Below are 24321 nucleotides of genomic sequence, written 5' to 3' on the forward strand. Positions count from 1 at the left end.
TTCAAAAAAGGAAAAAAAAAAAAGTTGCTCAGATTAAAACCTTGAGTCATCCTGACTCCTTTCTCCTATGTTTGTTTTTGACAGAGTCTCACTCAGTGACCCAGGCTGGAGTGCAGTGGCACAACCTCAGCTTATTGCAACCTCCACCTCCTGAGTTCAAGTGATTCTCCTGTCTCAGCCTCCTGAGTAGCAGGGATTACAGATGCATACCACCATGCCTGGGTAATGTTTGCATTTTTAGTAGAGACACGGTTTTGCCATGTTGGCCAGGCTGGTCTCAGGTGATCTGCCTGCCTCAGCCTCCCAAAGTGCTAGCATACAGGTGTGAGCCACTGTGCCTGGCCCTTTCTATACTCTTACCCAATCCATTAGCAGCCGCATTGGCTTTCCCTTCAAATACGTCCAGAATCTGACCACATGGTACCTCAAGTGATTCTATTGAAACCCTGCCACCTCTTTGTGCAGTAGCTTTCCATTTCACTCAGGATAAATATGTCAGTCTCTGTAGTGGCATACAAGGCCTTTTATGGCCTAGCTTCTCATGAATCCTCTGACCTGATTTGCCATTCTTTTCCTCCTTTGCTCTGCTGCATGCACATCTCTTTGTTCTTCCTAAGACAGGGCTTAAGCAGTTTATTAGCTTAGGACCTTTTCCTGTGTCTGTGACACTCTTCCCCCTAGATATCTGTTTGGCTTATCTAACTTCCTTTCCTCCTCTAAATCTGTTCACATGCCACCCTCTCTAGAAGAGACTGACCTGGACTACCATATTTAAAATACAAAGAGTGCACTTCTCCCATTTCTCATCCCCTTTATTCTGTTTCACTTTCTTTCTTTTTTTTTTTATTAGCATTTACCATCTTCTAACATATTTTATGTATTATTTGTTTAAAAAATTATCTGCTACTTTCTGCTAGACTGTAAGCTCCATGAATGCAGAGATTTTTGCCTATTTTGTTCACTGATATAACTCAAGCACCTAGAACTGTGCTGGACACACAACAGGCAACTAATAAGTATTTGTTAAATGAGAGAATGAATTTCAAGATGGGAATATATGTCCCCATAGCATCTTTCTTTCACCCATGGAGATATTTTTTTCCTGTGTTTCCTAGGGACACACTTTAGGAGATTCTGTTGTAAGTATTATGGAATTCAAAGGAGGAGAAAATTACAAGAAAGTTGTGATTGACACAATTGGGAAGTTAAAAAATTTTGACCTGCTTAAGCTCATAAGTAGATTTAGGGAGGAAAAATAGTTTACAATCTTATAACAAGTTGTTTCAGTGTTGTGGAATGTCAAATTCGGGGAGGAAAGTTGGACATAGATGTTGAAGAAAAATACCAGGATAAATTACCCGTTCAGGGAGTTTAGCTTTGGATTAAAGGGTGGAAAGTACAGATTGAGTACTCCGTATCTGAAATTCTCAGACCAGAAGTGTTTTGGATTTGGATTTTTTCCAAAAAAATTTGGAATATTTGCATATACTTTAAACCGGTTGAAAATCCAATCTGAAAATCCAAAATAGTCCAATTTTGAGATCAAGGGAACTTGGTTTTTCTGCTTGTTATAAGTTAATCTAGGGTTGTTTATTGAGATAAATTTTAATTTTAATTATATTGTAGTAAATAGGTGACCTAGAACACCCTGTTTTTCAAAGTAGTGTAATTTGGTAGGTTCAGTGCTTCATGAAAATGGGATAAATTGGGATCCTTAGGATATCCTCTTTTTAGTTCCATACTCCTGCTTTACCACCTGCCTTCCCCATCCTTTTGCATGCTTTTCTTTCCCTCCCTCCCTCTCTCTTTCTTTCTTTCTTCTTTCTTTCTTTTTCTCTTTCTTTGTTTCTTTTTTCTCTTTCTTTCTTTCTCTCTCTCTCTCTTTCTCTTTTCTTTTCTTTACTTTTCTTATGAGCCCAGTAGGAATGATAAGTGAGATATAAATATTGAAAGTTGATGCTAATTGTTCGTTTGTTCCTCCTGTAGGAAACAAGCAGTCTTTTTTAACGTGTGAATTTCTAGGTCTTTTCTACACTTCTTGAAAAAAAGTTTACCTAGGCTTCATACTTGTCACTAGCAGTTGGATTAGTGCTTAGATGAAAACTTGTGCCAAAGTGAGGCATAGATGAAGTAATTTTATGACAGTTTGACTCTTTCTCTCTTTTAAGTTTTGATCCACAGAAGAATTAATTTCTGTTTCAAATGTGTGGTTGAACTTTTGGATAGTTTTTTCATTTCCGTAGTGCAAATTCATCTTTTTCAGGGTTAGCTCTCATGGGAAAAACCAAAAGCTGTTGGGCATTTTTAGTTTATTTATCAATCATGACATTTGAGTGCTGAATGACAATGAAGTTATTCCAAGGATTACTCTGCAGAGCCCAGTGCTTTATTTCCATTGTTGTCTTTGGAATGGATTACGTTCACATTATTTGAGGAATAATTAATTGGAGCTCCAATTCAGACCAGTTGGAAGACTAACAAATATTCTTTTGTTTTGGTTACAGAAGCTGCATACATACATGTAAGAGAAGCAAAAATGTCAGATGATATCAGGAAAAGGTTTGAATTTCCAAATTCTCTTATCCAATCACAGGTAATTTTGTTTGTTTATTTTTGCTCATGGTAACAAATAAACCTGTTCTGTGGATTGTTAACTGAACTTTATATATTTAACATTAAATATTTTATTCTACATGTAGAGATTTATATTATTTTATGAAGCAGCTTTTATGAGTTAATTTGAAAATATATATTTGACATAGGAAAGCAAATATTTGAAACTAATCAATCTCAGCTTCTGTTTATATATCATACTTTTCTTCCTAGCGATAATAAAACCTTGATTAACTAGTAGGCCCCTGAATATGCTTGTTTGTTTGTTTGTTTGTTTTTTGGCCTATAATTATTGGGAACAGAGGTAAATAGTTATATTTCCACAGAGCATGAGGGATTAATATTTAAGAAGACATATCCTACCCCTTATATAGAGTTTTATAATAATGACATTTAATAAGTAAAATATCCTGGATTAAAAAATTTGATGTATGTACTAAGATAGGAGATTGTGATAACTTTAAAGAGCTTTTCAATAGTTAAATGGTTAAAACAAAGATGGCTTTCTGGTTAGCCTTTAGGTAACTAGAAACATTCTGGTTAATCAAGGTATCATAATAGCTTATTGTCTTTTCTTGTGAGAGTAAAGCTAACAGATCAGCAGAAGCCATCTTGAAGACTTAACAACGTACAGCGCCTTGGATACTTTCAACAGTTAACTTCGGAGATGTCTGCTGTGGGAATTGACTTAGCTGGGTAGTGGGGAACCCTTCCATGAGGAGTAGAACACTCCTTATGCAAGATTCCCTTCTACCTGGCTGGGTTGGAGTCATATCCTACAGGTCCTTACCATGAAGAAGAAGATGAAGGCTTGGAGGATACTGTTCGCAGTTTGATTTTTCTGTGCCTGGAGTCTCTTTGTTAGCATAGACAAACAAGAAATAAATGCCCATATATGTTACTGTTAAATTAGGTGAAAAGTGTATATATATATTTATATATATAATTTAGCATAGGATGTCTATTTGAATGCTGTTATGGAACACTTAAGTAGCAATGTAGGCTGATTTATCCTTGGGTTTTGTGGTTTAAAAAATCAGTTTAGGCTAATATCTCTGATTTGTTAGAAGATGAAGTGAAGAGTATGTTAGAGAAATTGAATCTGGTGGGGAATGGGGAATTAAGCTTCTTTTCTTTTAGTTATTTTTCTAAATATGAACTATAGTTTTTTCTTTGTCGCTGTTGTGTTTCATATTGGTTTTGTTAGGTTCTTGTGATTGTGTCCTGTCCTTTGCAAATATTTCTTATTGTTCTTCTGTAACTACTGCTCAATATTAGCACCATATTTCATTGATTCACACACATTTTTTTTCAGATTTTAACATCTTTGAAATTGAATTGCCTCTAGTAATTGATGGCAGCAGTTGAGATACAGTTGGTATTGCCTGCACATTTGTGAACTTGGGCATGATTTTCTACATGAGTCTAAAAGAACTCTTGTATGACTATAAAACCAAAATTCTAACTTATAAGAAACATTGTATATCATAGACTAATTGGCAGCCTTTTTTCTTTCTTAGTGGGGTACACAGTATAATGGTGCAACTTGCAATTCCTGGTCAGTTACATTCAGTGAAATATGGTATATTTTGTAAAACAGGAGCTCAGCCTATCCATGGGCGCTCAGTTCTTGTTACTATTCCTTTTACTAGGAGATAAGAGACAGTAAGTTGGACTAAACTTAATATTCATGTACATGAGTGACTTATATTGCAAAACTAGACCACAAGCACTGTGGTCTTAAATCATTTCCAATGTGTGAAATACAAAGAGAAAAATGAGGAAGGAGTGGGTGCTGTGTTTTTATTTGAGCTATTCTGGAGACTTTGCAGAACTGGCAGCTATTCACAGCTATACTGTAATTTGGTCCCAAGTGCAGGCTGGACAGTTGTTGGAATAGTGAAGTTTTTTCCAACCCGTACACAGAATGGCAATGATTGTTACTAGCCTATTGGCTCTAAGACTGTAGTGCTGGGTAGTGCTGAAGAACTAGGGGAATAAAGTTGAGGTAGTAGGAGGTAATGATATTTATGTCTTTATATAACCAGCACTCCTTTAAGAGACTTGAATTTAATTTTGGGTTTTTTGACTAAAGCAGGATATGGGAAAACTTTAGAGATTTATGAGACTGAAAGCTTATATTTAAATTGAATTTAAGGGCTGAAACCTATAAAAATGATAAAGGAATCAAAATTATATGGCCTACAGGAGGGAGAAGGGTGGTGGTGGAGGGAAGCCCTATTGATTCACGTCTGTTTGTGCTATAGTCATAAAGACGAGTTTTCTTCATATTCGTTAACGATGTGATGAAGCATGATGGATTTCATTTCAGTGCAAAGATGATTTTAAAAACTATGGGGTTTCTCACTCATGTTTTAATGGAGTAAGCAATCTCAAGTTATCTTCTGAGACTGACAGCAATTTGAACCAAAAATCTGGCAGTTTTCTTAACCTCTATGCACTATAGTTGCTTATTGGTAACCTGGGATAGATATGCCTACTTTGAGAACTATTCTGAAGGTTAGAAATTATGCATGTGGAGTGCCTAATTCAATGCCTTCTACATAGCACACACTTAGTAAATGGGAATTTTATTTATTCCCAATTGACTACCTGATATACTCATATTAACTAGTATTGATATTTGGAAATAACTTCTAAGGGACTGTGTTCATTAATTTTATTTGTTTTTTAGGCTGTGGGTCATCTTATTGCTGCAGTCCTAAAGGAAAATGGTTTTTCAGAAAAGATTCACCAATCTTCAAATCAGGTCTGTGTTTAACTTTATGCTTTAATTTTCTTCAGATAAGATTGCTACTAGCTGGATCACATATGCACCTGTCTTGTTTCCCTGATAGTTCAGATTACAGTAGAAATGTTTTTGAACTGTGAGAACTTCATTGTCTTTTTTGATAATTTGTTTGTCTTTTTAGTGTATAGCAATAAAAAAGTTTTAAATTTATTAAAACACACTCTAGGAATGAGAAATGGAGGGAGGGGCTGGAGAGGAGTATTCTTACTACTATTGATGAAAAACAATATGGATGGAATGAGAGAAGGCATGCTTTAGAGAAGACTGATAGAGTTATCTCTGAGGAAATCATTTGGGTAATGAAGAGAATGAACAGAGTGGCTCTGTTTGGATGTAGATTTCTCATGCTTCAGCTCAGCCCCAGCTGTGAGTTCTTGGTTGGAAAGGTCATACATTGACAGTCAAAGCTGAAAAATTCCATCTTACACAAACAGCAGGTAAATGCTCAGAGTTGAAGCAATGCCAGCTTACTGAGATATACCACTTGGGGTTTGTTTGATCAACATTGTGTATTTTGACCTGCTAGTTGGGAAACTCTTCTTAAGAGAGGTGTTCTCAGGTGTCCTCTATAGGGAACATAAGTGATGGAAATAAGATTCTTTTTTTTTCACAGCAGAAATAAATTGATTTCCTTTTTCTCACATTCTTTTTGATTAGCTGCTCCAAGTTACATTTCTTTATTGCTTCTGCAGACATGTTGAAGTAAGTGTAGGACACACTTCACTAATTGGCATTTGTCTGGTGTTTGTATGTAGTCATATAAATTAGGTTTTCTGAGAACTCTGATCTTAATCCTGCCTATAATCACATTGTGTACTTTGAGAAGATCTAGTGGTTTTACTTAAACTGCCAGGATTTATTGAATGTCAAATACCTGTAACTGTTTCCTCTTCTACTAAAAATGAATGCTTACACAGTCTTACCTGAGGCAGCAGTTTATTTATTTGTTTGTTTTGTTTTTCTGGTGTAATAATAGAGGGATGGTATTTAGAACCCTTTGATATTGTCAGTACAGTTGAACACAATGTCTTTCTGAATAAAAGGAGAAGTAGAATATAAATATTTCCTTCCTGTAGTGATTGTTAACTGTATTGTTATTTTAATAGTGGGATGCTAAGATAGAATAGATTCTCAGCCAGCTACAGAGGGAAAATGGGTACAAATGATGTTGATTTTCTTTTCTTTTTTTTTTTTTGGAGACAGAGTCTGGCTCTGTTGTCCAGCCTGGAGTGCAGTGGCGCGATCTCAGCTCACTGTAACTTCTGCCTCCTGGATTCAAGCAATTCTCATGTCTCAATGTCTCTGTTCGGGGCCCCTGACTTCTCGCAACACATTCTAAAATGAAAACTTATATTTACTTATATGTCCTTCTCATGCTTTTCTGTCAGTGAAGACAGAGTCACAGTGTGTGGGGGGAAAAGTCAGTTTCCTTCTTGGGCAAGCAGTTTTCCTAGGCTTTTTTTTGTTGTTGTTGTTAGCCATGGAATGAGCAGCTTGCTGGTTGCCTGTCTTACTTCTGTCTTTTATATCTGGGCCCATATTAGAATTCAAGAAATTGTGGCAGGGGCATTGTGGGTGGTGGTGAGGTATATGTAGGTGATAGAGGCTGGTGGTAGGAGAGCAGGAACATTTTCTGAAAATAACTGTTATTGTAATTGAAGGCTTATGGCATAAATATTATTTGGAGTTCAACTTAGACTAACTGATATACTGATACTATTAGTGTCTGGTTAAATGGTTTGGTTAGAGCAGCGTGCTAGAGCCAAGTCTCAGCTTTGTTGTGTCGCTTGAACTCGGGTCATACCTCTGCCTGCAGCCAGCCTTGTTTTACAGCGATGATGCCAGGTGAGACAGAGTTGCTGTTACCTCCATTACCTCTCTTGGAAAATTGACTTCATTTTATTCTAGGAACAGAGTGACAACAGCATCATCTTTATAAAGGAAAGCTAGCCTACTGTGAACAAATTACTCATTGATGAATGACCGAAGGTGTGTGTGTGTTTGCTGTTCATCAGAATTGTCTTCTAATCACTGGTTTGGTTTCAGACTCCTGCTTTGAACTTGCTGTGGGAGAAGTGTTGCAGTGACAATGTAGTGGTTCGAACAGCCTGCTGTGAAGGTCTGGTGGCACTCGTTGCTCAGGATCATGCAGAGTTCAGCTATGTTCTCAATGGGATACTCAATCTGATTCCATCAACCAGGTACATTTCCCTCAGTGTTTGGTCAGTTATGATTTAAGTTTTAATCATAACTGACATTTATGATTTAAATCAGTTAATGATTTAAGTTTTTAGGACAAAAAATTCACTAAATACCTATTAAGAGTCAGCATTCATCCTACTTGCCAGTTGTTTTTCTTGCTCTTAAAATGTCATGCAGTTGCTGTTTCATATATGAAAAGATCATGTTAATTTAAATCCTACAGTTTTGGAATTTGTGGTCATTTGTAGTACTTAAGTTTTGGGGCTGTACTTAAATTTGTCGTTGCTCTTTTTAAGATGAACATAGCTAAATAGTTTATAATTCAAAAATGCAATGCAGATTCCTGACTTTTTTTTTTTTTTTTTAGCCCACTGAAAATATTTATTTTTTCAAATTTTTTCTTATTTAGTTTTCAAAGAACATAATACTGTCACACAAACCCCAAAAATAAACACAGGAGTGGGTATAGACGTAATGAAATACAGTGCCCTTGGATAAAAATGATAATAAAACTTCGTTATTGGTAATCATTCAACAAACATTTTCCGTGCAACCTTTTTTTTTAAATTATTATTATTATATTTTAAGTCCTAGGGTACATGTGCACAATGTGCAGGTTTGTTACATATGTATACATGTGCCATGTTGGTGTGCTGCACCCATTAACTCATCATTTACATTAGGTATATCTCCTAATGCTATCCCTCCCACCTCCCTGCTCCCCACAATAGGCCCCCGTGTGTGATGTTTCCCTTCCTGTGTCCAAGTGATCTCGTTGTTCAATTCCCGCCTATGAGTGAGAACATGCGGTGTTTGGTTTTCTGTTATTGTGATAGTTTGCTAAGAATGATGGTTTCCAGCTGCATCCATGTCCCTACAAAGGACATGAACTCATCTTTTTTTATGACTGCGTAGTATTCCATGGTGTATATGTGCCACATTTTCTTAATCCAGTCTGTCACTGATGGACATTTGGGTAGATTCCAAGTCTTTGCTGTTGTGAATAGTGCTGCAATAAACATACGTGTGCATGTGTCTTTATAGCACCATGATTTATATCCTTTGGGTATATCCTCAGTAATGGGATGGCTGGGTCAAATGGTATTTCTAGTTCTAGATTCTTGAGGAATCGCCATACTGTTTTTCACAATGGTTGAACTAGTTTACAGTCCCACCAACAGTGTAAAAGTGTTCCTATTTCTCCACATCCTCTCCAGCACCTGTTGTTTCCTGACTTTTTAATGATTGCCATTCTAACTGGTGTGAGATGGTATCTCATTGTGGTTTTGATTGGCATTTCTCTGATGGCTACTGATGATGAGCATTTTTTCTTGTGTCTGTTGGCTGTATGAATGTCTTCTTTTGAGAAGTGTCTGTTCATATCCTTTGCCTACTTTTTGATGGGGTTGTTTGTTTTTTTCTTGTAAATTTGTTTGAGTTCTTTGTAGGTTCTGGATATTAGCCCTTTGTCAGATGAGTAGATTGCAAAAATTTTCTCCCATTCTGTAGGTTGCCTGTTCACTCTGATGGTAGTTTCTTTTGCTGTGCAGAAGCTCTTTAGTTTAATGAGATCCCATTTGTCAATTTTGGCTTTTGTTGCCGTTGCTTTTGGTGTTTTAGACATGAAGTCCTTGCCCATGCCTGTGTCCTGAATGGTATTACCTAGGCTTTCTTCTAGGGTTTTTATGGTTTTAGGTCTAACATTTAAGTCTCTAATCCATCTTGAATTAATTTTCATATAAGGAGTAAGGAAAGGATCCAGTTTCAGCTTTCTACTTATGGCTAGCCAATTTTCCCAGCACCATTTATTAAATAGGGAATCCTTTCCCCATTTCTTGTTTTACTCAGGTTTGTCAAAGATCAGATGGCTGTAGATGTGTGGTATTATTTCTGAGGACTCTGTTCTATTCCATTGGTCTATATCTCTGTTTTGGTACCAGTACCATGCTGTTTTGGTTACTGTAGCCTTATAGTATAGTTTGAAGTCAGGTAGCGTGATGCCTCCAGCTTTGTTCTTTTGACTTAGGATTGTCTTGGCAATGTGGGCTCTTTTTTGGTTCCATATGAACTTTAAAGTAGTTTTTTCCAATTCTGTGAAGAAAGTCATTGGCAGTTTAATGGGGATGGCATTGAATCTATAAATTACCTTGGGCAGTATGGCCATTTTCACGATATTGATTCTTCCTATCCATGAGCATGGTATGTTCTTCCATTTGTTTGTGTCCTCTTTTATTTCAATGAGCAGTGGTTTGTAGTTCTCCTTGAAGAGGTCCTTTACATCCTTTGTAAGTTGGATTCCTAGGTATTTTATTCTCTTTGAAGCTATTGTGAATGGGAGTTCATTCATGATTTGGCTCTCTGTTTGTCTGTTACTGGTGTATAAGAATGCTTGTGATTTTTGCACATTGATTTTGTATCCTCAGACTTTGCTGAAGTTGCTTATCAGCTTAAGGAGATTTTGGGCTGAGACAATGGGGTTTTCTAAATATACAATCATGTCATCTCTACACAGGGACAATTTGACTTCTTCTTTTCCTAACTGAATACCCTTGATTTCTTTCTCTTGCCTGATTGCCCTGGCCAGAACTTCCAACACTATGTTGAATAGGAGTGGTGAGAGAGGGCATCCCTGTCTTGTGCCAGTTTTCAAAGGGAATTTTTCCAGTTTTTGCCCATTCAGTATGATATCGGCTGTGGGTTTGTCATAAATAGCTCTTATTATTTTGAGATACGTTCCATCAATACTGAATTTATTGAGAGTTTTTAGCATGAAGGGCTGTTGAATTTTGTCAAAGGCCTTTTCTGGCAACATCTATTGGAATAATCATGTGGTTTTTGTCTTTGGTTCTGTTTTTATGCTGGATTATGTTTATTGATTTGCATATGTTGAACCAGCCTTGTAACCCAGGGATGAAGCCCACTTGATCATGGTGGATAAGCTTTTTGATGTGCTGCTGGATTCGGTTTGCCTGTATTTTTTGAGGATTTTTGCGTAGATGTTCATCAGGGATATTGGTCTAAAATTCTCTTTTTTTTTGTTGTGTCTCTGCCAGGCTTTGGTATCAGGATGATGTTGGCCTCATAAAATGAGTTAGGGAGGATTCCTTCTTTTTCTATTGATTGGAATAGTTTCAGAAGGAATGGTACCAGCTCCTCCTTGTACCTCTGGTAGAATTGGCTGTGAATCCGTCTGGTCCTGAATTTTTTTGGTTGGTAGGCTATTAATTATTGCCTCAATTTCAGAGCCTGCTATTGGTCTGTTCAGGGATTCAACTTCTTCCTGGTTTAGTCTTGGGAGAGTGTAAGTGTCCAGGAAATCATCCATTTCTTCCAGGTTTTCTAGTTTATTTGCGTAGAAGTGTTTGTAGTATTCTCTGATGGTAGTTTGTATTTCTGTGGGGTCGGGGGTGATATCCCCTTTATCATTTTTTTATTGCGTCTATTTGATTCTTCTCTCTTTTCTTCTTTATTAGTCTTGCTCGCGGTCTATTAATTTTGTTTATCTTTTCAAAAAACCAACTCCTGGATTCATTTATTTTTTTGGAGGGTTTTTTGTGTCTCTGTCTCCTTCAGTTCTGCTCTGATCTTAGTTATTTCCTGCCTTCTGCTAGCTTTTGAATGTGTTTGCTCTTGCTTCTCTAGTTCTTTTAATTGTGATGTTAGCGTGTCAATTTTTGATCTTTCCAGCTTTCTCTTGTGTGCATTTAGTGCTATAAATTTCCCTCTCCACACTGCTTTAAATGTGTCCCAGAGATGCTGGTATGTTGTATCTTTGTTCTCATTGGTTTCAAAGAACATCTTTATTTCTGCCTTCATCTTGTTATGTACCCGGTAGTCATTCAGGAGCAGGTTGTTCAGTTTCCATGTAGTTGAGCGGTTTTGATTGAGTTTCTTAGTCCTGAATTCTAGTTTGATTGCAGTGTGGTCTGAGAGACAGTTTGTTATAATTTCTGTTCTTGTACATTTGCTGAGGAGTGCTTTACTTCCAACTGTGTGGTCAATTTTGGAATAAGTGTGATGTGGTGCTGAGAAGAATGTATATTCTGTTGATTTGGGGTGGAGAGTTTTGTAGATGTCTATTAGGTCCGCTTGGTGCAGAGATGAGTTCAATTCCTGGATATCCTTGTTAACTTTCTGTCTCGTTGAACTGTCTAATGTTGATAGTGGGGTGTTATAATCTCCCATTATTATTGTATGGGAGTCTAAGTCTCTTTGTAAGTCTCTAAGGACTTGCTTTATGAATCTGGGTGCTCCTATATTGGGTGCATATATATTTATGATAGTTAGCTCTTCCTGTTGAATTGATCTCTTTACCATTATGTAATGGCCTTCTTTGTCTCTTTTGATCTTTGATGGTTTAAAGTCTGTTTTATCAGAGACTAGGATTGCAACCCCTGCTTTTTTGGTTTTCCATTTGCTTGGTAGATCTTCCTCCATCACTGTATTTTGAGCCTATGTGTGTCTCTGCATGTGAGATGGGTCTCCTGAATACAGCAAACTTATGGGTCTTGACTCTTTATCCAATTTTCCAGTCTATGTCTTTTAATTGGACCATTTAATCCATTTACATTTAAGGTTAATATTGTTATGTGTGAACTTGATCCTGTCATTATGATATTTTATGGTTATTTTGCTCGTTAGTTGATGCAGTTTCTTCCTAACATCTATGGTCTTTACATTTTGGCATAGTTTTGCAATGGCTGGTACCAGTTTTTCCTTTCCATGTTTAGTGCTTCCTTCAGGATCTCTTGTAGGGCAGGCCTGGTGGTGACAATCTCTAAGCATTTGCTTATCTGTAAAGGATTTTATTTCTTCTTGGCTAGATATGAAATTCTGGGTTGAAAATTCTTTTCTTTAAGAATGTTGTCTATTGGCCCCCACTCTCTTCTGGCTTGTAGAGCTTCTGCCTATATTCTGCTGTTATTCTGATGGGCTTCCCTTGTGTAACCCTCCCTTCTCTAAGTATGTCTCTTAAAATTTTTTCCTTCATTTCAACTTTGGTGAATCTGGACAATTATGTGTCTTGAGCTGTTTTTCTCAAGGAGTATCTTTTGTGATGCTCTCTGTATTTCCTGACTTGGAATGGCCTGCCTACTAGGCTGGGGAAGTTCTCCCGGATATCCTTGCAGAGTGTTTTCCAACTTGGTTCCATTTTCTCACTTTCAGGCACACCAATCAGACATAGATTTGGTGGTTAATGCATCCCATATTTTGGAGGCTTCGAGTTCACGAGCGCATTTTTCTCTACACTTCTTCACTTCATTTTTATTTCTCCATTTGATCTTCAATCACTCGATACTCTTTCTTCCAGTTGATCGAGTCAGTTACTGGCTTGTGCATTTGTCAGCATAGTTCTCGCGGTCATGGTTTTCATCTCTATCAGTTCTTTAAGGTCTTGTCTGCATTGATTATCTTAGCTATCCATTCATCCATTCTTTTTTGAAGGTTTTTAGTTTCTTTGCACTGGTTACGTAGTTCCTCCTTTAGCTCTGAGAAGTTTGATTGACTGAAGCCTTCTTCTCTCAACTCATCAAAGTCATTCTCCATCCAGCTTTGTTCCGTTGCTGGCGATGAGCTGCGTTTCTTTGGAGGGTGAGATGCGTGCTGATTTTTTGAATTTCTAGCTTTTCTTCACTGCTTTTTCCCCATCCTTGTGGTTTTATCTGCCTTTGTTCTTTGATGATGGTGACGTACTGATGGCGTTTTTGTGTGGGTGTCCTTTCTGTTTGTTAGTTTTCCTTCTAACAGTCAGCACCCTCAGCTGTAGGTCTGTTGGAGTTTGCTTGAGGTCCACTTCAGACCCTGTTAGCCTGGGTATCAGCAGCAGAGGCTGCAGAAGATAGAATATTGCTAAACAGCGAGTGTTGGTGTCTGATTCTTTCTCTGGAAGCTTCGTCTCAGAGGTGTACCCAGCAGTGTGAGGTGTGAGGTGCTGGTCTGCACCTAGTGGGGGATGTCTCCCAGTTAGGCTACTCAGGGTACGACCAACTTGAGCAGGCAGTCTGTCCGTTCTCAGATCTCAACCTCCATGCTGGGAGAACCACTGCTCTCTTCGAAGCTGTCAGACAGGGACATTTACATCTGCCGAGGTTTCTGCTGCTTTTTGTTTAGCTATGCCCTGTCCCCAGAGGTGGAGTCTATAGAGGCAGGCAGGCCTCCTTTAGCTGCGGTGGGCTCCACCCAATTCGAGCTTCCTGGGTGCTTTGTTTACCTATTTAAGCCTCAGCAATGGCGGGAGCCCTTCCTGCAGCTTCGCTGCCACCTTGCAATTAGATCTCAGACTGCTGTGCTAGCAATGAGGGAGGCTCTGTGAGCGTGGGACCCTCTGGGTCAGGTGTGGTTTATAATCTCCTAGTGTGCCGTTTTCTAAGACCCTTGGTAAGGCACAGTATTAGGGTGGGAGTTACCTGATTTTCCAGGTGTTGTGTGTCTCAGTTTCCCTTGGCTAGGAAAAGGAATTCCCTTCCCCCTTGCGCTTCCCATGTGAGGCAATGCCTCGCCCTGCTTCAGCTCTCGCTGGTCGGGCTGCACCCCCTGGTTCAGCTGCACCCGCTGACCAGCACTGACTGTCCAACACGCCCCAGTGAGATGAACCTGGTTCCTCAGTTGAAAATGCAGAAATCACCCGTCTTCTGTGTCACTCACGGTGGGAGCTGGAGGCTGGACCTGTTCCTATTTGGCCATCTTGGGCACCCCTCCGATTCCTGACATTTTAAGAAAGAAGATTGTCCATAAGCAATGATTCTTCCACAGTGGTACAGTTTATACATTGTAGTGACATTACTTGGCCAGCCCTTGGCATTAGTGCATTAGAAAATAATGGCACTTATTTCTCAAATATTTTGTGATTTAGGGATGTCTTCCCCTTGATTATTCCAAGTTAATAATATTTTGTTCTTTGAATTTGTTTGGTATGACTGTATTTAGTCCATTTACAGGCTGAGGTAATGGGATAATAAGGAATAAGAGGGATCCATTCAGAGATGGTCAAACAGGACCATGTTTGAACCAGTGAGCCTCTGTTATAAAATACTCCCTGAAAAAGAGTTGTTACTCTTTGCTTCAAGAAATTGTCTTGATCTGTATGTCCTAATTTTTGACTGCTTCGAATCATTTGGGCTTTTGCCCCCTTTACTCACCTCTCACCAAGCCTCCCTTCTCCTCTGTGGAGCTGCTTGTTTTTCTAGTGTTTTTCACTCACCTTTATTACAGTATCATCGGGCTGAGTACTTAAGTTTTTTCCCTGCCTTCAGTGGAGATGGAGTACAGCTGTAATTATCAATTTGTGGAAAGATGCCGGATGTGGTGTAAGTCCTATAATCCTAGCACTTTGGGAGGCTGATGCAGGTGGATCATCTGAGGTCAGGAGTTCGAGACCAGCCTGGCCAACATGATGAAACTGCACCTCTACTAAAATACAAAAGTTAGCCAGGTATAGTGACGTGTGCCTGTAATCCCAGCTACTCAGGAGGCTGAGGCATGGGAATCACTTGAACCCAGGAGGTGGAGGTTGCAGTGAGCTGAGATTACACCACTGCACTCCAGCCTGGGTGACAGAGTGAAATTCCATCTTAACAACAACAAAAATTTGTGGAAAGATTCCTGGGCTTGAAGTTGTTTAGGTTAAATAACCCCTAGCCTTTTAACCTTTCTTTATAAATCATTTCTTGTTTCCTCAGATCATTTCTTTGTGTCTTTTTGGTACCTTGGTCTTAATTTTTCCCTCCCCTCCCCTTCCCTCCCCTCCCCTCCCTTTCCTTCCCCTCCCCTCCCTTCCCCTTCTCTTACCCCTCCCCTCCCCTCTATTTCCTCCCCCCTCCCCTCCCTTCCCCTCCCCTTCCCTTTTCTCTTTCCCCTCCCCTCCCCTTCCCTCTTTCCCCTCCCCTTCCCTCTTTCCCCTCCCCTCCCCTCTTGCTATGCTGCCCAGGTATTATAGCTCACTGAAGCCTCAAACTCTTGGGCTCAAGTGGTCCTCCCACCTCAGCCTCCTAAGTAGCTGGGACTACAGATGTGTGCCAGCATTCCTGGCTTGGTTTTTCTTTTCCTTTTGCAGTCTGTGGTTGCAAAAGGAAAAGCCCTTCCCAAACTAGATCCATCCTTCTGTTCAAGTTATGTTTCCCCCCGTGAACCCTCTTCTCTAGACATCCACAACTCTTCAGTCCTCCTGCGCCATTGTGTGTGTTCCATACCAGCATGGCATGCTCTTTCCCCTTCTCTGTCTGACATCATCTTTATTATCCTTTCAGGCTGTGCTCCGATGTCGTCTTTCCTGTCCAGACACTTCCCACTTCTCTGCTGCACTACTTGTTGTTTCACAATATGTGCCTGTGTGTATTATTTTTAAACCTGTATTTTGGTATCTGGCACACTCTTTGACACTTAGTAGTTGCCCAGATATTTCTGAATAAGTAAAGGTTTGATCATGGCTGAAAACTTACTACTTTCTCTCTGTCTTTCTGTTTCTACACACATTCACAAAAATTTTAGAAGGATTCTGTTGTATACCAATTAAAAAAGTAGTTTTGAGGAGAATTTTGAAAAGTTAAGCTTTTTATGTGTCTGTCTTTTTCTTATGTACTGGTTGATCTTAAGCAAGCCACCTAGATGTTACCTTACCTTTTTTATTTGTGAAATACAGGTATGGTATTTGTTGCCCCCCGCTCCAAATGTTTTCAAATGCCTTAAAAATCTGCAAATGTAAAATCTAATTGCATTGTGTAGTTGTACTATTTATATTCATAAGTTAAAGTATCAGCAGCTCATGGGGCCAATGTAGTATCTTCTCTGTATTTAAGGTATAATTAGAGCAGGTTAGATTATACCTTTTATTCTAGAAGATAATCTTAGAAAATTATTCTGCTGTGAGATATCATTCACACGTCAGTATTAATTCTTCATCCCTATTGTAAATTGCAAAGTATAAACTTTGTGGATAGTGAATTATCCTGTCATTTCTGCATATTGTAATTTGTGGGTAACCTTAGTTATTTTTAAATTTAAAAATGTGTTTTTTGGGCGGGGTGCGGTGACTCATGCCTGTAATCCCAACACTTTGGGAGGCCAAGGCAGGCGGATCTCTTGAGGTCAGGAGTTTGAGACCAGCCTGGCCAACATGGTGAAACCCTATCTCTACTTTTTTCATAAAAATATGAAAATTAGCCGGGCGTGGTGACACATGCCCGTAGTCCCAGCTGTCGGGAGGCTGAGGCAGGAGAATTGCTCGAACCCAGGAGGTGGAGGTTGCTTGAGCCTAAGCTGAAATCGCTTCACTGTACTCCAGCCTGGGTGACAGAGCAAGACTCCGTCTCAAAAAAGAAAAAAAAAATGTGTTTTTTTGAATAGATAATAATAATTCACATTGGATATTTTAGGCAAAGCGTTTGTCTTATCCCAGTATCTGTGTTTTTTTGTTTTTGTTTTTTCCACTGTGGAAGACAAAGTGTTAGTAGGTCTTATTATATTATATGCAGCATATAATAGAAAAAATGCGTGTGTGTATATTTACATGTATATTTTCCTTACTTAACAAACAGAAATAGTAGCCTATTATATAGTAATCTTTATTTTGCATTTTCAGTGAAAAAAATGTATCTTGGAGCTTGTATTAGGCTGTTCTTGCATTGCTATAAAGAAATACCTAAGGTTGGGTAATTTATAAAGAAAAGTGGTTTATTTTGGCTTACGGTTCTACAGGCTGACAGGAAGCATGGTGCCGGTATCTGCTTCTGGCAAGGGCTTCAGGAAGCTTATAGTCATAGTGGAAGCAAAGTGGGAGCAGGCATGTCACATGGCAAGAGCCAAGAGCAAGAGAGAGAGGGGGAGGTCCACGATTCTTTTAAACAACCAGATCTCACGTGAACTCACTGAGCACGAACTCACTTATCACCAGGGGGATGGTACTAAATCATTCATAAGGGATCTGCCCCCGTGATTCAGTCACCTCCTACCAGGCCTTATCTCCAACATTTAGAATCATATGTCAATCTAAGATTTGGAGGGGACAAACATCCCAACCGTTTCAGAGCTCATTCTATAAAATATATAAACAGCTTTCTATTTTTTTCTAGCTGTGTAATATTCCATTGTGTGGATGAGCCATAATTAGCAATTTCCTATTATTTCTAATCCTTTACAATAGACAGTGCTTCAGTTATTAATCTTACACATATAGGTGACCATAAATTTTTAAGGTTCTTTGGCTATTTGGCCAACATATGGAAGAAAGCCTTGAATTTTATAGTAAGCAAATATAGGAATTTTAACAGTGGAAGGATGCTGGACATTTTAAACAAAATTTCTTATCTGAGAATGTTCATATTGTCTAAATTGTCATCCACAGGGAGATGTAGAGAGTAGATGCTGAAGCTAACCAGTTTAATTTTTGAATCAATTCGATCATAAAATATATAAGTGCTATGTTTTCCTTATTGTTGCCAGTGGATATAATAATTTCTTATATGACAGAAAACATAATTTTCTTCATTTGCTTTATTTTCAAGTAGCAGAACTTTGTGGTATGTAGTGATTACAAAGACTATACTTTGTACCATTTATGTTTAAAAAAAAAAAACCCAACAAAATGAGAATCCATTTTAAGAAACAAGCTAATTAAGAACAGGAGACTCAAATAGCCTCCTCCTCCTCCAAAATGAACCTCAGGGAATCTTCTGAGACAGAAAACCATCTGTGTCTTTGGGACCTAAAGGCAAGAATGGGCCAGGCGTGGTGGCTCATGCCCATAATCCCAGCACTTTGGGAGACTGAGGCAGGCTCATCGCTTGAGGTCAGGAGTTGGAGACCAGCCTGGCCAACAAAGTGTAACCCCGTCTCTACTAAAAATACAAAAAAATTAGCTGGGCTTGGTGACACCTGCCTATAGTCCCAGCTACTCAGGAGGCTGAGGCAGGAGAATTGCTTGAACCCGGAGGCAGAGGTTGCAGTGAGCCAAGATCGCACTACTGCGCTGCAGCCTGGACAACAGAGTGAGACTCTGTCTCAATCAATCAATCAATCAATCAATCAATCAATGCAGGGAATGACTTTGGGTGAGACACTTTGGGTCTTCAGTTTCCATTATTTAAATTTCTGCTTGTGTCTGATTTCTCTTTAATTAGAGGCTTATTGGAATCTAAAGGTACTTTGGGAACTGAGACACACCATGATTGCTTATCTTTGCTTTAGAAAAATAATTCTAAAACTTTATCTTGCCATCTTGCCTATTTATCTTCTAGCCTACTATCCTTCAGGAACTGAGAAAGCAAGAGGGGGGTGGATAGAAAAAGCTAATAGTGAGAAACAGCCTTCTGTAGAATAGATGTTTAGAGAATGTAGGTTATTGAGTTTTCTCGGCATTTAGAGCAGATTTTGAAAGCATGAAAGAAAGATGGAAGAAAAAGTAGGTGTGCCCATCTCTTCCAGCCTTATAACTGGCTCCTTCTCCTGTGAAAGTCTAGTCGATAAAATTCCCTTGGAACACGTCTGGAAGCCCCCCTCCCACCTGAATCCAAGCCCACAGTTTGAGAAACAGTGGCTTAGAGCGGGTTACATTGTATAGTCTAACTTTGAAAAAGACTTGACATTTGCAATGCTCTGGTTGTCTAAACTTCAGGGAGTGTCTGGGAAAGGGTCTGGCTGTGCTTGAGAGACTGTTCTCTTCAAAGGAGTAGTTTCATGTCCTAGAGTGTTCTCTGTTCAAAGCTGAGGCAACATGAAACAATTGTAAACTAGTTTTTATAGCTTCTGTAAACAAAGAAATGGATTTAAGAGCCTTAAAATGTTCTTTTCATCAGTAAGGAAATTTGAAAAAAAAATTATTCCCTAGGGAGGGTGAAGGAAAGAAGGGGACCACAAAAGAAACACAGTAAGGAAATCATTATCACCAGTCGAATGTGAATTTTGAAATGAAGTGAAACTGAAAATAAAGTGCAAGATATATAGTAGCATATAGTTTTGTAGACCTTTCAGGAATTGTTTTGAGTTTAGGTTGGTTTTGGTTTTGTTTGTTTTTGGTTTTACATTGACTGTATCCTGAAATAAAGAGTCCCAAAGCAAGGAATTTTCCATTTTTCTTTCCTTAGAATTTTTTTCCCCTGAACTGTGCTGGCTTCTAGAAGGCTCATGCAACCATTGTTACAGTTGCTTAGTAACAGGATTGTGAATAAAAAATCTTGCTCTCCTGCAGAACCAGGTATTCAGTTTTGATATTGAGGTGTCATGACAGCCTGTAATTTCACCTCAACTGCTTCCCCCATTTCTTGTCTTAATGTGCTTGGTAGGAAGGTTATACTCTGGATAAACTAGGCTAACACTTCATTTGTATGCCTTATGTGCTTTTAAACATGGAAGGGACCTGCATTCAAGGTATTTGGGAATATAAAGTGTGTTAAAGTGTGGGAAATTAAAGTGTATTTTCTGAGACTTCTAAGTCTGCCTTTTAATGAAATTTAGCATAGGATATTAAAAATTCTTGTAGTGGGTCCTGAGGAACTCTGTTGGATCCAGTGAGTCTTTGATCATGGGTTGATGAAGGTTCAGTGGTTAAAAATGATTCTGAGAATCATTTGGAGTTAAGATTTAGGATGATTTATGGAGAAAATTCTTGTCTCTCAGAGTCTTCTCTTTTATTGATGACCCTGTTCCTTGGGAAACTTAATTGCTTTCTTATGTAGGAAATGGCTAGCAACTGTATTCATATCTTGTTATATTATTGAAGCTTTTCTGTATTATTTAGCTTCTTTCTCTTTATTTTATTTGGCAGGAGAAGAACCAAGGAAGGATGCCTTTATGAGGTTTCCTCCAAGATTTAGGGAAGGCAGCACATTTTAATCTGCAGCTGGGGTGTCAGAGTATTACTACCTGAATTTGACATGGTTTCAAGGTTTATATTTATATTGATATTATGGCTTATTTAACTCTTATTAGAGAGTGACAGAATTGCTAGTCCATGTCTGTTTCCCCATCTTGTCTTTTAAATATTCCTTTTAAGCTTATTAGCTTATTTCTAGATGTTCTTCTTCCTTTTCTTCCCCAATTCTGTTTTTTTTCCCCTTGAAAATCCCAGAATTTCTCTCAACTTTCAGTTCCTAATCACAAAAGTGGTTCCAGCCACTTTTCTGATCTAGGACATTCTGCCCTATTTTTTATTAAGTTAGTTGATCTGGTTGAAGGCTTTGTCACAAAATCTTCCATTGTAGAGTCATGTATTTATGCTAAGATGTTTCTAGGTGATTTAAGAACAGTGGCTGCTGAACACATGTTACTTTTATAATGGAAAAATGCTTCAGAAGAAATCAGGCCGTTTTTGGTACATAGAAGACAAATGAGTGCAAAGGACTTTGTTATGCAAAAGCTCAGTAACATTACATCTCTTAGATTTTATTTTAAAGAAGCTTTTTTTTTTTTTTTTGGTCATTCATTTAAGCATGGATTTCTCAGAACTGTTTATTTTGTCCTTGTCGTCTTGTCTCTGTTTATCTTTCTCATACAGTTTTATGCTTTTCTCATATAGTTTTAAAATGAATTTAGACAATGATTGTTTTTCTAGTGTTTATCATTCTCTTATTTGCTAATGACTTACTATGCTTAAGACTGATGAATTATCTTGTTCAGGGATCTGAAATCCTTTCCAGTTAAAAAGGGACTTAGCCACATTTGTTCCCATGACACCTAGGGATGCATCCCTCTTGGGATGTTATGTCATTCTCTTCAACCCAAACCCTTTTAATTCTACCCCTAAATATCTGAAATATGGGTACATTCTTGTACCTCATGTTTGGTATATTTTGAAAGCAAAGAACCAAGCATTATATGTAGTCTTTCAAAAAGAGATCCAGCATACATGAGCAGTGTTTAATGTTGTAATGAAATAATTCTCAAACAAAAGGAATCTGATACATGTTATTCATATGCACAGTAGTAATCGTGCCATATTAACCTAGCAAAAAGCAATTTGCCTGAGTGTTTTCTTGTTAGTATAGTTGGTAGAACTTGACTAAAAATTAAAAAAATTTTTTTGAATCTTCAGTGTCATCATTGACCCATACTCACTCTCATTACAAGCTAAATATCCCCTATCTGAAATGCTTGGGACTAGAAGTGTTTCAGATTTAATATTTTTTGAATTTTGGGATATTTGCATATATATAATGAGATATCTTGGATAGACCCAAGTCTAAACACAAAATTCGTTTATAATTCATGTACACCTTATACAGATAGTCTGAAGGTAATTTTGTACAACATTTTAAATAACTTTGTGCATGAAACAAAGTTTTAACTGTGTTTTGGCTGTAGCCTGTCACATGACTTCAGGTGTGGAATTTTCAACTTGTGGTGTCACATCAGTGCTCACAAATTTAGGATTTTGGAGCATTTAGGATTTTGGATTTTTTGATTAGAGATGCTCAGTCTGTATGAGATGTGGGTCTTGGCTCTTATGCCTAGTGAAAACTGTGGCACCTTTTTGCATTGTCTCTTGCTACTGTGCTTGTGGCTTAGTTTTGAAGTTTCCTTTGCTCTCTTTAATGGTTCTTGAGTAAATTCATCTTTTCCTGGCACCTGCCCAAGAAAGGACTTATTCCAGCTGATCTTTATTGTAGGCTTTCAGCAGCAGTTTCCTAAGTGGCTACCAGTTACAGAAATCCACTTGAACTAGTGTGAGCAAAAATGGATTAATTTTTTTGATAAAGGAGTATCTATCTCATAGGACCCAAGAATAAATATGCACCTAGGCCTCAGAAACAAATGGGATATAAACTGTGTGTTTCATTCTTCTTTCTTCCTGCAGACTTTCTCTGCCTCCTAGTTCATGGGGCACCACCTGCTCCTGGCTTAACATCTCATATATGAGGCAGCCAGACTGAGATTGGAATTTCCTGGCCACAATTACAGATTTCCAATGGTAGGACCTGGAGCTGGATCAGTCAGCTCTTCCAAGTGTTAGTTTTCTAGTGCTACTGTAACACATGATGATAAACTTGATGGCTTAAGACAACAGAAATTTATTATTTCATGATTTCATGATGCCTTGCAGCCAAAAACCAAGGCGTCAGCAGGACTGATTCATTCTGGAGGCTCTGTGGGGGAATTTGTTCTATGCCTCTCTACTAACTTCTGGTGGGATGGAAATCTTTGACATTCCTTGTTGTGTGGCTTTGTAACTTCAGTCTCCACCTCTGTATTCTTATGGCTGACTTATCTGTGTATCTCTGTGTCTCCAATACAGTATCCCTTCACTTTCTCTGTAAGGATACCAGTTATTGGATTTACGACCCACCTAGGATGATATCCCAAGATAATTTATCTACAAAGACCCTATTTCCATATAAAGTCACATTCATAGGTACTGGGGGTTGGGATTTAGATGTATCTTTTGGGCGGACACAATTTAACTCTCTACTCACTGTGTCTTCATTGTGTGAGCATATGTGTGCTAGGATCACTTATACAGTAACCATATGATTGTAGAGGGTGTGGTAATTTTCCAAAACAGACAGGAAACTGGAATACTATTCCTGATGAGTCCTCTGCACTGGGACTGAATTTGGAGGAAAGCCACATGCAAGTAGGTATTTCTCAGCTATTCAGCTCTAGCTTTGAAACATAATTGTGCTTAAATACAAGTGACTTAACATTAGATCTGTGTTTCTCGGACAGAGATAGAAGGATGAGAGATTGAGTGAACAGAGAATCAGTGTCAAATATAATTGTTTAATTGTGATGATGGGATACTGCCTTGACTTCCCCCAATCCCCAGAGTATTTTCTTTAAATTATAAATTATCTCTCTAAACAGCAATAATAATAGAGAAAACCACTGCTTTGTTTTCTAGGGGAAGAGGGTTAAGGAATAAAACTAGCCTTTCTTGAATATAAACTCTGTGCCCTGCCTTATGCTTTAAAGCTTTACCCAAAATTCCCCACTTAATTCTCAAAACAACCCTGGGAGTTTGGGGGAGACTTTTTCTTAGGTGGGACTGTGTTCTTTTCTCAGGAGGACATAGTATCTGATTTTTGATGATGTTAGCAGCTGTTGATGCTCAATGACTAGATCCATTAATTCATTAGGGATTTCAAATGGTGACATTCTAATTCCATTTTTTTTCTTCACTTATTACCTGAAATACTTCTATAAAGAGAATCTTCCCCATATCTACTGTTTGGTCACCCAGAGGTATAATTTATATAGGAAAGGCAGGATATATGTGTAATTCTTTCATTTACTAAATTCCAAAATAATGATTTTTTTTTTTTTTTTTTTTTTTTTTTTTTGAGATGGAGTCTCGCTCTGTCGCCCAGGCTGGAGTGCAGTGGCCGGATCTCAGCTCACTGCAAGCTCCGCCTCCTGGGTTTACGCCATTCTCCTGCCTCAGCCTCCCGACAAAATAATGATTTTTTAAAGCATCCTTTCAGTGGTGACCAGTTACATTTTCTTATAAAATAATTATAATGAGCTTATGGATTTAAACATACTTGATGTATTTCAGTCCTCTTCTCCTCTATTTTTAAGGCTGTTTTTGGATCCACTCTTTAGAAGCAGCTTGAGAGAGGAGAGGGGAATTTACAAAGTTTCACAAATCTTATTGCTATTCAGTGATTTTCATATACAACAAGTGAGTTAAGATGGAGGGGAGTGAAAGAAACAGCATATTCCAAATAGAACTTCTTGTCTCCGTCTTATATTAAGTCGTAGGAACC

At 38.3% G+C, this 24321-nt stretch overlaps 1 protein-coding gene across 4 annotated transcripts in view; it reads left to right on the forward strand.

Annotated features, from left to right (window-relative positions):
- FOCAD (focadhesin) overlaps positions 1–24321 on the forward strand; it is a 315881-nt gene that overhangs the window by 31129 nt on the left and 260431 nt on the right. For 2 of the 4 annotated variants that reach the window (XM_017949827.3, XM_021927475.2), the window contains exons 2-4: positions 2505–2593; positions 5309–5383; positions 7472–7626. In XM_017949827.3, the coding sequence (XP_017805316.2) occupies positions 2537–2593; positions 5309–5383; positions 7472–7626 (287 nt within the window). In that variant the 5' untranslated portion in view covers positions 2505–2536. Of the gene's footprint in view, positions 1–203; positions 223–2504; positions 2594–5308; positions 5384–7471; positions 7627–22413; positions 22527–24321 lie in introns of those variants that run through there. The other 2 variants (XM_031654276.1, XM_021927476.2) reach the window with 2 other exon arrangements.

The sequence above is a fragment of the Papio anubis genome, chromosome 13 (assembly GCF_008728515.1).
Source record: "Papio anubis isolate 15944 chromosome 13, Panubis1.0, whole genome shotgun sequence".
NCBI lineage: Eukaryota > Metazoa > Chordata > Mammalia > Primates > Cercopithecidae > Papio > Papio anubis.